General features: G+C 41.5%; 1 protein-coding gene across 7 annotated transcripts in view; it reads left to right on the top strand.

Annotated features, from left to right (window-relative positions):
• CDH8 (cadherin 8) overlaps positions 1–13124 on the top strand; it is a 361598-nt gene that overhangs the window by 212849 nt on the left and 135625 nt on the right. For all 7 annotated transcript variants that reach the window (XM_069026620.1, XM_069026617.1, XM_069026621.1 and 4 more), the window contains one exon: positions 13012–13102. In XM_069026620.1, the coding sequence (XP_068882721.1) occupies positions 13021–13102 (82 nt within the window). In that variant the 5' untranslated portion in view covers positions 13012–13020. The remainder of the gene's footprint in view (positions 1–13011; positions 13103–13124) is intronic.

Below are 13124 nucleotides of genomic sequence, written 5' to 3'. Positions count from 1 at the left end.
TTACCCTCATGTACATTTTACCCACCTTAAATAAAATGATGAATCCTCTAGAAGAAGTTAATGTTTGGCATATTTCACACCCATAAAATCTGCTAACATCAGAAGCCAAAAGCTCTCTGTGGTGTTACCTCCCAGCCTAATTGTATGCATGTTAGAGACAGAAGAACCTTCGGAAGTGGTTATTATGTGACATTTTCTTCCTTTAAACCTTATTGTTCCACTTCACTGCTTACAGAACGAGCACAGCTTGCAGGTAGCTTCCTCCTAAGCTATTTATTAACTCCCTCTTTTTTACAAACTTGCATCCTGGCTATGGAGGACTTTGTTTTCCATGCTTACTTGTAAGCTGAGGGCCTTCAGTGTCCTTGGAGATCGAAGCATTTCATGTAAGTTGGCTCTTAAATTATCCAGGTGAGCAGTTTGTTAACTGGGCAGGCTGCTAGCCAAGAAACTAACTTTGGACATTTTCTTCAATATTAAAAAATCAATAACACTCTGTGTGCCTGCTTAACAAATGCAACTGGTTTTAATAAGAAGTATGGCTGTATATGACAGCTACTCCTTTTATGTCTTTTGTTAAAAATGAAGTTTTCATCGCTGCTAGGTGAGGTAGAATCCTCCATAGATGAAGTCACTCAGTGCTTTTTCAGTGTTCTTCAGTCATTCCCATCAGCTCCCGCTACTGAGGTCCAAAACAGAGTTGTAAAGGGGGAAGTAGTCCCACAATCATATTTAAATTCACTTTTCTGTGAATTTGTAATCATTTGAATTTTTGCCATTTGTGATCTTCTGGATTTTTCCAATAATACTGCACCTTTATCAAATCAATTTAATCGATCCCTGGGCACTTTATTTGCACCACTATTAACATATGATGCATCGTCTTCTCTGAAAAAACTATCCTTCTCCCTTCTTCAGGATGTAGAACCATTTCAAGTGAGAACCCACAATCAGCCGTGGACATAATTTAGGTCTATTAGTCCTTGAAGCACGTCTTGAATTTTCTTTCTGTTTCCTCACACACAGTTGCAGATTTCATCTTTTTAAATCTTCCTTTAGGAAGACCATTCCCACAGACTTTAGCTGGGACTTTTTTGGACATTTATTGAAAATAGGGGCCTGGAACCCACCCACTTGACTCTTGGTATGCACAGATCCTTTAATTTCCAAAACTTGAGGGACTTTAAAGGGAGAGAAATACTGACCCCTGAGTTTATGGACAAGAAGGAATGTGAACATGTCCTATAATTTCTCGGAGCTGTGTATTTCTAAGTGATGATTGTGCATGTTCTGTAACAGAAAGCTCATGCAGGAATTTTTATAAATCCCCCATACCCATCAGATACCCCATATCTCAGCAGTATTCCTTTTCCATTTTAATATTATTAGAGCCTGACTTACTATCAATACAATTGTATGCTTATAGTATACACTAAAGTGGTATCATAAGAGTCTTTCATCTATGAGTATAAAATAATAAAACCTAAATCCTTTCAGTGGGAGGCAAATGCTATGGCAATTTGAGCTTGGAACATTTTAAGCATCATTGCTACCATAAGATCACATCAATAGAATTAAATTAGATCATGGAAACTCAACATTTTTCTTAGTGTTGTTGCCATAGAAAAGGTGGCTCACTTCAGAGCTTTCTGAACATAACTATTTGAGCAGTAGACAGACAGAGAACAAAATAAAGTCCAATTTGAGATTTCAAATGTGTTTCTGTATATATAGACACATTTATTTTGTTCTAGAATAAAATTCCCTTCTTTGTTCTAGAATCTGTTCAGCATGTTTCTCATTTTGTCAACCACATAAATAACATCAACTCAGTGGCATTTCAACTACATTAATAAAATTTTGTTCCCAAAATACGTTGGGTACTGATGGTACCTGGAGTAGTAAATTCAAGCTGAAAAGAAAAAAAATTATCTGTGAACCAGTTCAGTCACCAACAGATAGTCTTTTAGCTGGAGTCAGATGCTATAAAATCTGATTTCCGCCTGCCTTAGCCATGAGAGCAACCTTTATCCATGGGTTGGTTGCAGTGATAGCACTCATAGAATTGATTTTCCAAGGTGTTGATCATGATGTGTCTTGTGGAAATCATTTGAAATTGAGAATGGTGAGCATCCTGGCTCGGATTTGAGATTAGCAATGTCTCCCAGTCCCAGATCTGAGAAGGGAAAGCTCCCATGGGAAGTGTCTCCTGTACCCTGCAGTGCCCAAGCCCTAGACAAGCTCACAAAGGTGTTTCTCAGTGTCTTGTTCAGGCCTTTGCAACAGATGTGGGAGTTCAGAACATGAAAACAGTCTTGGCAGTATCTGGTTCACAGTTTCAGCTCTCTGATTTGGTGTCCGTTCACGCAAAGTGGCTTTTTCCAGGGAACCAAAGCTCAGCCTCATTTGAAGAACTCCCATAACCGTTTACACTCATTTCCTTTGCAGTCACTGATGATTAGCATCATATGCACATATTTTATTCATTTATGTTTTATAAAAAGATAAATCTAAAACCTGTATATTTTTATACGTACACGTTATTCCCAAGCTCTCAATACTACTGCAGATGGAGCGCATGCACTCAAGAGGGAGTGCAATTCTCTGAGTTTTGCAACCCTTCAGATGTGAATCTCTCTTATGGATTAAATGTAACAGCCATGATTGCCCTTTAAGTAACAGAGCATCAAAACTTAATGTCACTGAAGTTTAGATTGAGTTCTGTGTTCTAGTGTCTGACCTTTAGTTTTTTGCGTGTTTCCAAAAGTTAGATTAAAACAAAGGAACGGGGAGAAAAAAACCCACAAAATCTCAGCTTGGCCGCTCCAGAAGAAATAAGTTTAACATTGGAGAGCCCTAATTCTTTCCAAACTACTCATCTAAATTGATGGTAAAACTGCCATCAAATTCAGTGATGCAAAATTAGAAACCTTCACTTCTAATTTGGCATATCTCAGCAGAGGAGATTTGAGGTTTACTGCAGTCATACTGTAGAGTTAGAAAGGTCCAGGTATATTCCGATTTTTCCTTTTAAAAATTTTTTAGCTCACATACACGTTGATGCATAGGTCTGGAGAGTTTATGTGGCTTTCACTTAATCATGATGCCCAGTCATAATTTTTAAATCTTAGTTTAATCAGAATACATGTCAGGAAAACTTATGGGTTTTTTCTTCATTACTATGTTTTCTTTATTTCTGTAGAGAATACCTAATATTCATGAAACAAACCCAATGGAAACGAAAGTTCTGTTGTACCTATTTATATATTAAAAAAAAACAAGACTGAAAAGCCCAGAAAGCAAGATATTTATGTCCTCCATTAATATTTAAAGATTTTTTTTTTCAGGAAGCACAGGATAAGCACATCCCAGCTGCTGAAAGTCCCCTGATAAACAATGCCCCAGGCAGAGCACGGTTAACACCTAATTCTCTGTCACAGGCCAATCTGTTTGCCATTTTATGAGCTCGATTCATGTTGAGCACAAGTTGTCTTTCTGCCTTCTCTCCTTTCAGAGCGATAGAGGTTTCAAATTGTGTAACACACCTTCCGAGGAGGGAGCAAGGGTGTGACAGCTGGGGCTGGCACGGGCTGAGGTTGGTCAGCCTGTGCAGTGCAGTTCTATTTCAGTCAGAGGAAAATCGCTTTAATCAGTGGACTGGAGAGAATAAAAATTACTTCAGATCACTTCTTCCTCTTTCTACAGGATGGAAACAGTGCTGATGCGACTCTTTTTGTTCTGTTTAAGTTTCTGGACCACTCTGGAAGTCTTGTCTTTCCTCTCTGTTTTGAACCTGCATCATGAGATGATGTTCTGACACACATCAGAGGAGTGTCTGACTCCCAGAAACCCAAACCTTTCTTTTTGCCTAAGTGTAAGAAGTTGATAGGGAAAGTTGCAAATACCTTTTGTTCTTCTGTAGAGCTAAAATAGCTGTATTGCCATTTAATGCCTATTGCTTTGGTATCAGCTGTTATGAAAAAGAAAAAAATCCACTCCAAAAAAACCCCAACCCAATCAAACAAAAAGCTCACACAACCAACCAAAACCAAAATGATCTTAAAATACTGTAAATACTTACTTCATTAGGGAGGAAATGTCACCTTCAGCTTCAAACTGTGGGGCACATGCTGTCTCTTTGTCCTGTACCTGAGCATGTGTAGCACACTGGAAGTGCTGGGCACTGCACAGTGAAAGGAATAATAAAGAGTAAAAATAGTTTGAAGGTTCTGACGACACCCTTGGTGGGTTTCTTTAAAAGCATTCCGGTTCCATAAAGTAGTGGCTGCTTCTGGAAAGACTGACAGCTTTATATAAAAAAAGTCTGAGCCTTGGCAGCTTTAAAGTTGGCCCATATTGATTTTACTATCGAAGAGTAATAAAAATAAGAAATTCTATTGATACCAAGAGAAGTAGAACAATAAGCATGATAACACTGGGTCAAGATACTCTTTTGTGGTTTGTTTTTTTAAGAAAGGGTTTCCTGATAGTAGTTATTTGTCAAAAATTATAAAAATTTACGTAGACACATAAAACAGACTTTGTAGATATGATAAAGTATCATGTTAAACAGTCACATAATAACAATTTATTATGATATTAATTGAGATGTATTTTAGTGTGATGGATGTTGTCATTTTCTCTTTATCCCAAAGCCTCAGTGAAACAGTGTAATGACCTATATCCTGTAGCATCTTCATCTCCACTCCAGAACACCAATTATGGTGTTTCCCAGTTAAAGCACCAAAGTAAAGGGAAGAAGAAGAGGAATTTATCTTAGAAAGACTTTTCTAAACCTTCCTTCCCTCTGCCTCTGAAACAGACCCCTAAAACTGAAGTAACCTGCTTTTGGTAATGATAATCTTCTAGATAGATGAATGAATCCTTCAGTAATTATTCAAGCTCTGAATGTTGAAGAAACTGTTCAGCATTTCTGTAGATGTGTGTATCCCTGCATGTCCATATTTTCCCAGTGCATGGATTCTCTGAGCTATATCTGATGCAGGGGCTAACACTGTGCCTAAAACAGTCCTTTAGCATTTGACACAAGCTCAGGAACTCATTTAACAACCTAAAGAACTGTGCAGAAGTCCTTAAAAAGAGTAGCAGAGCATGACTAAGCTTAAAAAAATAGAGTGACCTATCTTTGCTCACTGAATTACTCTGTGTGTGGGCAGGGCAGAACACCTAAGACAAAAGCAGGAGAAAGGTGGTGCCTGTTGCCATTGCTGCTGAAATAAATAATGCTTTGGGAATCTGCTTTTGATTTCCCAGGCAGACATAAGCAAATTGCCACAAGCAGTACATCAACATAAACCTGGGCAATTGATTTGCACTTGGATTGGCAGGAGCCTCTGACAGCACAAAGGATTCCTCGCGCTGCTGCGATAGCAGAGTTCCTGTAACATTTCCCATCTCATTTCCCTCCCCGTGCAATTTCAGGTGCGTGGCCGAGGGAAGGCATGTGTGGATAATGCTTTAATGCTTTTCTGTGTTCCAGCTAACTTCAGGTGACGTAGCAGTCCCTTAAAATCACTGTTAGTGAAATCTAGTGCAGATACACGGGTAATTATGGTTTGCAGCAGTGCCTGGGCCATGCCTGGCCCAGAGTGTGGCTGCTGGCTCTGTGCTGCATCCAGCCCCTCTCCAGGGCACTGGGGCGTGCTGGGTCACAGGAGTTCCCTCCTGATTGAGCCTGGTCTCAGACCAGCACATCTGTGGGAGAGGTTTCTGCCCCTAAAACCTGCCAGCATCAGTGAACAAAACCACGGCAGATTGCCATGGTTGGATACCAGGGGTCCATCAGACATTTATTTAAGTAGTTTGCTGTACCTAATTGCTTGTTTGTCCTCTTCTCCAGAAGTTTTCCTCCACTCAGTTTTGTTGATTCAACTATTTCTCTGCTCTCTGAAGCATATAGTGAAACTTCATACGCTTTTTGTCAGCACAGTTGTTCTCAAAACTTCCTGATGCTGTCCTATGGTTGATGGGCTCCTTAGTTCTGAAATGATCTGGGTTAGAATATTGAAGGAAAAGACTTTTTGGAACACAATTTTGTTGCAAATTATTTTTGTTAACCCACATTTCACTGGCCTGTCTTAACAGTGTTGATTGCAAATAGCACAACTGCAGGGAGAGGAAACGGCAGTGGAGAAGGAATGGGAATGTGTAGCTTGCATGTTGTGGGGGTTGAGGGGGGGTAAGAGCCTCTTAAATGAAAATTGCTCTTGGTGGAATTATAGCATAAGCAATGGCCTAACCCAGCTCTGTCAAAATGATTTGGTTTTAAAAACACCTTACTATTAAAGGCGTTTAAGTTAACAAGATCATTTTGACAGAACTGGGTTAGGGAGTGACTGCACGCGCAGTTCTGCTGGCAGATAAGAGGCAGGAGAGTCTAGCCAGGGCATGCAAGTGGCACTTTGCAGTGGGCACTGTGAGCAGGATCTGAGCCACTGCCATGGCAGTGGGGCTGATTACAACCTCACTCTTCATCTTGCTCTTAGGTGAGGAATTGCTTCTTAATTTGACTATTTTGTGAGTGAGTGAGTTATCTTTACACAAACGAATAATCCGCTGAGGAATAAGAGTTATTATTTATGACAAGAACTATTCATTCCTTTGCAGAGGAAACATGAACATGCTGCCTATCCAAGGTGATTTAAATCAAGTTCAGGTACAATTTAATGGGTATGTACTGAGAACAGGATGAGTGTGGAGCTCAGTTATGCAGGCGAGGATGACATGTTTATTTGTTGGATATGGTGTCTTGATAGTTCTGTTCTGGTAGGATTTGGGTTTGTTCTGCTTTAGTGACAAACTAGAAACCTTTACCACAGATCTCTTGTAAGTGAAAGGGATGGAGCAGCTCTTCTGGGAGGAGAAACTGTGAGAGCTGGGATTGTTCAGCCTGCAGAGGAGAAGCTTTGGGATGACCTCAGTGTGGCCTTGCAGGGCCTGAAGGAGCTGCAGGAAAGATGGAGAGAGACAATTGACAAGGGCTGCAGGGACAGGAGCCAGGGAATGGCTTCCCAGTGCCAGAGGGCAGGGCTGGATGGGATCTTGGGCAGGAATTGTTCCCTGGGAGGGTGGGCAGGCCCTGGCACAGGGTGCCCAGAGCAGCTGGGGCTGTCCCTGGATCCCTGGCAGTGTCCAAGGCCAGGCTGGACATTGGGGCTTGGAGCAGCCTGGGACAGTGGAAGGTGTCCGTGGGCATGGCAGGGGTGGAACTGGATGGGCTTTAAGGTTCCTTCCAACCCAACCCGCTCTGGGATTCTATGAAGGAGAGTAAAAAGAATTCCTACAAGTGGGACTGGTGCTTTAAGGCCTTTAATTATTGTTATTGAAAACGTAGGGCTCTGTTGTGCTGCTAAACAGGGATGAGTGAAGCAAAGACAATCACTCTTCCCACTGTGGGAAGGCTTCGCATCATTTTGCTGCTTTAGGTGGGAACAGACCTTGTCTAAATCCTTGAGAAAGGGAATGAGGAAGCAAAAGTTGTAGTGTAGCCAATGCTACAGAGAGGTAAAAACAAACCTGAAAAGTTTAAGAAGCAAGAACAGTGTGACGTAAAAAAAAAAAAAAGTTATAAATTCAACAGATATTCCACACCTGTGGGGACAAAAAAATGGTAAGAAATGGCACTGGCTGGCACTCTCTAGGTGGTCGTTAAATGAAGGCCTCTCATCAAGTATTTGAGGTTGCTTGCATTGTAATGAGGATCTGCTAATATTAAATTAACATCTAAGAGAGACACTACATATTTAATCTACAAAATATAGTGGATCCTGAAAATTCTACCCAAAAAACCCTTTTGGGCAAAAATCCTCAGTGTTTTTTTGGTATCTCTGGTATAACTCATTTAAAGAAAGCAGTATCCAAGGGGGTTTTTTACCTTAATAACATTTGTTTAGGAACTGATAAAATCCACCACAATGAAATAGTGAGGTCAAAGGGCTGAGATCCTGCATATCATCCCTGCAAATGAAATAATGAAAAAACTTTGCTGCAGTTCTTAGGACAAGCATCGATGTCTCTTGTGTGGCGAAACACTAGAGTGGCTCTAAAATCTTTTAAACTGAGATCATGGTGTAAATCAATGCACTGGCATTGTAATAAAGTGGTTTATTTTACCAGAGGAATATTCTGTGCTTTGAAAATGAAAAAAAAAAAAATTGATTTTCTTTTAGAAAGTTTTTTATCATCCTACTTTGCTTCTTTTTCAATGGGAAGTTTATACCTTCAACTACTTTAATTAACTTTATTAATCTTTTTAATAAATCTATTGCATTCCAGTGGTCACCTTTTAAAGCTACAAGATGATTTTAAAATGCTTGTAGTGAAATGAGTTCTGTCAGAAGTGCTTTCCTTCACTCATACACAAAATGAGCTTTATATCTTTGTGAGTGTCTGTTGCCATACCTGGCTCTGGCTCTATGAAGGGATGAACTCACCTCTGTAACCTGCACAGATCTGAGTTCCAGAAGAGGTCCCAGTGTGTGTGACGCTGTTTTCTGAAGCTGTGTGCTGGTTGTGTCCTCCTGTTAGGTTATAAACCTCTTCATAACTGCTTTGTGTTGTCCTTGTACAGGACTTGTGCATGCTGTGGCTGAGTTTAATGAGCAGTGTTCCAAGATGCAAGTTTCTGTGAACAGAATAATATTTTTCTAAAACTCTATCACCACAGAGAGTGGAAAACAAACCACTCAGCCTTATCAGTACTTCTCTATAGGCTGCGCATGGGGAGCAGAATTTAAGAATACGGTCTTAAGTTTCTGAAAACGTATGGCAGTTGTTTGAATCTCTGCTCCATGACATAGTGGAGCATTTTCTTTCATCCATTTGCTACATTAAAGGCATTCTTTATATTCTAAATATTACTTTCCCCTCTCAGGCATGAATGGAGAACTAAAGCTTTTTTGTAAACATCTTTGCTGGATTAGAGTTGAACTGGAGTTGTATGTATCAGACAGTGTACAGGGAAACCACTCAGAAGATCACTGAAGTTTTGTTTAAGACAACAGCCGAAGACCATCTGAACATGTGAAGATTAAAAGCAAAAATTTTATTTTCATCAACACCAGCAAAATCTTGATGAAGGTGGAGCACTGCCTCCACCCCTGGGGCCAGCACAGGAAGGAGCTGGAGCTGCTGCACAGAGCCCAGAGGAGGCAGCAGCATGATCAGAGGGATGGAGCAGCTCTGCTGGGAGGAAAGGCTGCCAGAGCTGGCATTGCTCAGCCTGCAGAGGAGAAGCTTTGGGGTGAGCTCAGTGTGGCCTTGCAGGGCCTGAAGGAGCTGCAGGAAAGCTGGAGAGAGACAATTGACAAGGGCTGCAGGGCCAGGACCCAGGGAATGGCTTCCCAGTGCCAGAGGGCAGGGCTGGATGGGAGATTGGGCAGGAATTGTTCCCTGGGAGGGTGGGCAGGCCCTGGCACAGGGTGCCCAGAGCAGCTGGGGCTGCCCCTGGATCCCTGGCAGTGTCCAAGGCCAGGCTGGACATTGGGGCTTGGAGCAGCCTGGGACAGTGGAAGGTGTCCCTGCCCATGGCAGGGGTGGCACTGGATGGGCTTTAAGGTTCCTTCCAACCCAAATTATTCTGGGATTCTGTGAAATACGCTCTTGAAGGGTCATGTGCTTCTCTTCTCTTTGTTGCTTAGAAAAGGTTGTTCTGGCTTCACTGGAATAATTCTGCTGTCATTCCATACTCACCACTGCTTTAGACCATGGCATAATATACAAAGTGCTACTGTGCCTCACCTTCTGGTCTTCCCTGATTTCCATGTCTGCCTTTACATATGGCTTTTAATATGTTACCATAACCTGACTCGGTATCCCTCTCAGCCCCTCCTACACAGCCAGTCCAGAGGATCACAATTTAACTGCCAGGCACTTTTCAATTTTCTGTTAGCCAATGTATAAATTGCTAGGCCACATATTCAAAATGCCTTCCACAGCTCCCAGACTCATCCATGGTGTTCTGCTCCCAGGAATGGAGCAGAAAAGTAATTCCAAATTTGGTAAAGAAATTTGGGGTCATTCCCACCTCCATGCATTGCCCAAAGTGTATGCCCTAAATTTACTGATAGAGCCTGAGTGAGACTGTTTCTCAAATAACTCTTACAAGGCTCCTGCTGGCCAGGTTGAGCTGTAGTGAACTTTATTCAGCTCGATAGTTCCACACTGACCACATTCCTCTGCAAAACTGGGATGTGCCAAAGTCCTATCGGATTTTTTTTTCCTTTGCCCTGCACTGCCCAGCTTTGCTGTCAGTGCTCAGAATCTCACAGCTTTGTGTCCTCTGAGCTTGTGTAACTGTGCTCTGCACAGGGCTGTTTCACTGAGGGGGGTTTTAATGGCACAATCACTAATATTTCTGATGTGGTTTGGACTCGTTTGCCTTAAGGTATTGCTGAACACACAGCTACTGTGAGGACAGTCCAGTCACAGTGAATCTTCTCTATTAGTGTGAGTGGAGAGGACCTAAATTTGATTGGAGTAAAGGAAGAGTTACAAGCAGGAAGTCTGGGGGAGGAACCGAGGAGGGATGCACTGAAATGAACTTAATGCTTTCCAAGGCTTGAGAGTGGCAGTGTGAAAACCAAATATCCTGTTCTTTCTTCAAAGAGAAATGTCTCTGGGAGCATCGTATTGTTTTATCTCATTTATTTCATCTCTTTTAGAAGGCAGGCTGTGTAGATTAATTAGGAGTTGTTTTCAAAAAGCTTCTTGAATATGAAAAAAAGTGCTTTATTATTATTATTTGGTCCTGTTGATAAAAAGAACTGTACCAGCTTGTGCTGGAAGAGTAAGGACATCATGGCCCATTTGGGGACTTTTTAAGGCTTTGACAGAGTGAGGTGTAATGTGCAATTCTTTCTGGTGTGACTATTTCTGGGTCAGAAATCACTTTGTATTTAAAAACTGAAAATCAGCTACAGACCCTTGTGTTTTCAGTTTCCGCCCCCCCATTTTGAATTTAATCCTGGGTGTTGGTTGAAGGTGCTGTCTCTTGCTCTATTTTACAGTGGTTCTATTTCTCCTGTGTTTTGATTCTTGCTCCATTGCAGAAATCAGAAAAATCTGTGCCCTGGCAGGCACAGGTACCCACTCATCCAATCAGATATAAAAATGCATCCCATTTGAGCAAACCTAACCACTTCCACTGTGGCTGCTCCTCTCTTTTGATGCCTGCTACCACCAAACATGCCCCTGGAAATCTCTGTTTAACATGTGCCAGAAAGCAGCAGCAGCAAACTCCATTTAATTCCCCGGGCTGAAGAGGCTTTTCAGAGGGTGACTGATGCATCCCATCATTAGACCGTTTTCTCCTCTTCCTTTTCTGGGGTTGAGAGGATGTCAAGACATTTAAGGTCTCTTTTGCTTCTCTCACATTTTCCCCAAAACTTCCCTGTAAGAGCTTGCTGTATTCTCTGATTCCTTTATTTCCACCCCAGTTGGCAATGAGGCCCATAAAGCTCCAGATTCTCCTGTAATGGATATTCCCCTCATTCTGGATGCATTGTCAAAGCACTGCACTATTAGCTCACCATTCTTCCATGCTGCTTGAGAGATTGACTTTAACTTTGGTAGCTGCTCCTCTCCCCTTCTAACAAGACAAGTTTCTCACAGTTTCAGGTTTTCATGCAACAGATTTCACAGTTGCTTTGGCAATTACTGAAGTTTAAAAAAAAATACTTTCTACATTGTTTGCTTTTAAAAGAACAGCTGACTTTTACTGGTGTTCTGCATGTTTTATGCCATGAGTGTGTATGAACCTTAAAAAAAGAACAACAAAATGCCACCACCCCCCCCAAATAAAACCCCACAACTAAGCTCTCAGGATTTTTGTAGACAGGAAACACTAGGAGCTCATTTTGAAGTAGAAGAAAACCAGCCTAAAACATAGTGTAAGCTTAAAAATAGGCATTCCTCTCTTGCATGTAGTGGTTTCTCCTGAGATTGTTTGGATATGAACCAAAGAAAATGTATCAAGACTCCTTTCACATAACTCCATAACCCTGTAATGCAGCCCTTCTCCCTGAGCCATATCCCATCTAGCTTTCCATGTGATCCATGGCTGCCTTTCAGGGTTTGCCCATCCCTCTGGCATCAGCCGTGCTGTGTTAACTTGCCTTTTCTTTTCAAGGGATTTTTACACTGAGATGAAACCTGGTGTGACCTTCTAGTGCATCAAAGGGTGGGCAGAGAAAGAAAGACAAAATGCTCCCAAGTGTCCATCTAGGAGAATGTCTTTGAAATAAAACATGACTGTGTTTTCTCTAAAAGTGAAGGAGAGGCAGCGAGACCTGCAGTGCAGATGTGCATAAATGAGCTTCCTTAGGTCCTGGTAGTGGGCTGGTTTGGGAATCATGGATTTCACACAGGATTTAGCAGTGCTGTTTCTCTGCTGGGCTGTAAAGGATTTGCTGGGCAGTGGTGCTGCTGCAGAGAAGTGACAACTAAACAGACAATGGGCTGCTGGAGCCTTGTATATTTAGGATAAGTTTGGAGTTTTTTGTTGTGGAAGAAAGGAGAATAAGAGTGAAAGAACATAATTTTGATTTGCGTGTTTGACAGACTGTGTGTTTGTATTTGACCACATTAAAAGTGCAGAGTAGTGAGAAGGTTGGGAGTGTCTTCAGATGCCCAGATGAACTTCAAGGTTTCAGAATAGTCTGGTTTGGGAGGGACCTTCAAATTCATACTCTTCCAGCTCCCTGCCATGGACAGGGACACCCTCCACTAGACCAGGTTTCTGCAAGCCCTGTCCAGTTCTTAGGCCTAGATATTTTCCTAAGTGTGTGCAATCATTCATCTGGGTCTTTTCTCAGTGTTTCAGGCAATGAAAGAATACACTGAATTGATTTAACTACGCAATAATATAATGAACTACAAATTTAAAACCCAACTTGGCTTGTTTATGATGTAAAAGTAAAATAAGATATTTCAGAATGCTTTCCTAAGCTCTTTAGTCACTGATTTGAACTTTCTTTTTTTTCCCCCCACCAGGAATCTTTAATGACTGGAAAACTCAATGGATCATGTTTTTATCATCTAAGCTATTTTTACATTGACTGTGCTGTAAACACATGGAGGAGCTGTAAGTAAATGTTCTGTACTGC

This window comes from Aphelocoma coerulescens, chromosome 11 (genome assembly GCF_041296385.1).
Source record: "Aphelocoma coerulescens isolate FSJ_1873_10779 chromosome 11, UR_Acoe_1.0, whole genome shotgun sequence".
Lineage (NCBI taxonomy): Eukaryota > Metazoa > Chordata > Aves > Passeriformes > Corvidae > Aphelocoma > Aphelocoma coerulescens.
The sequence above is the reverse complement of the archived record's forward strand: the minus strand, read 5'-3'. Positions and strand labels throughout refer to the sequence as shown.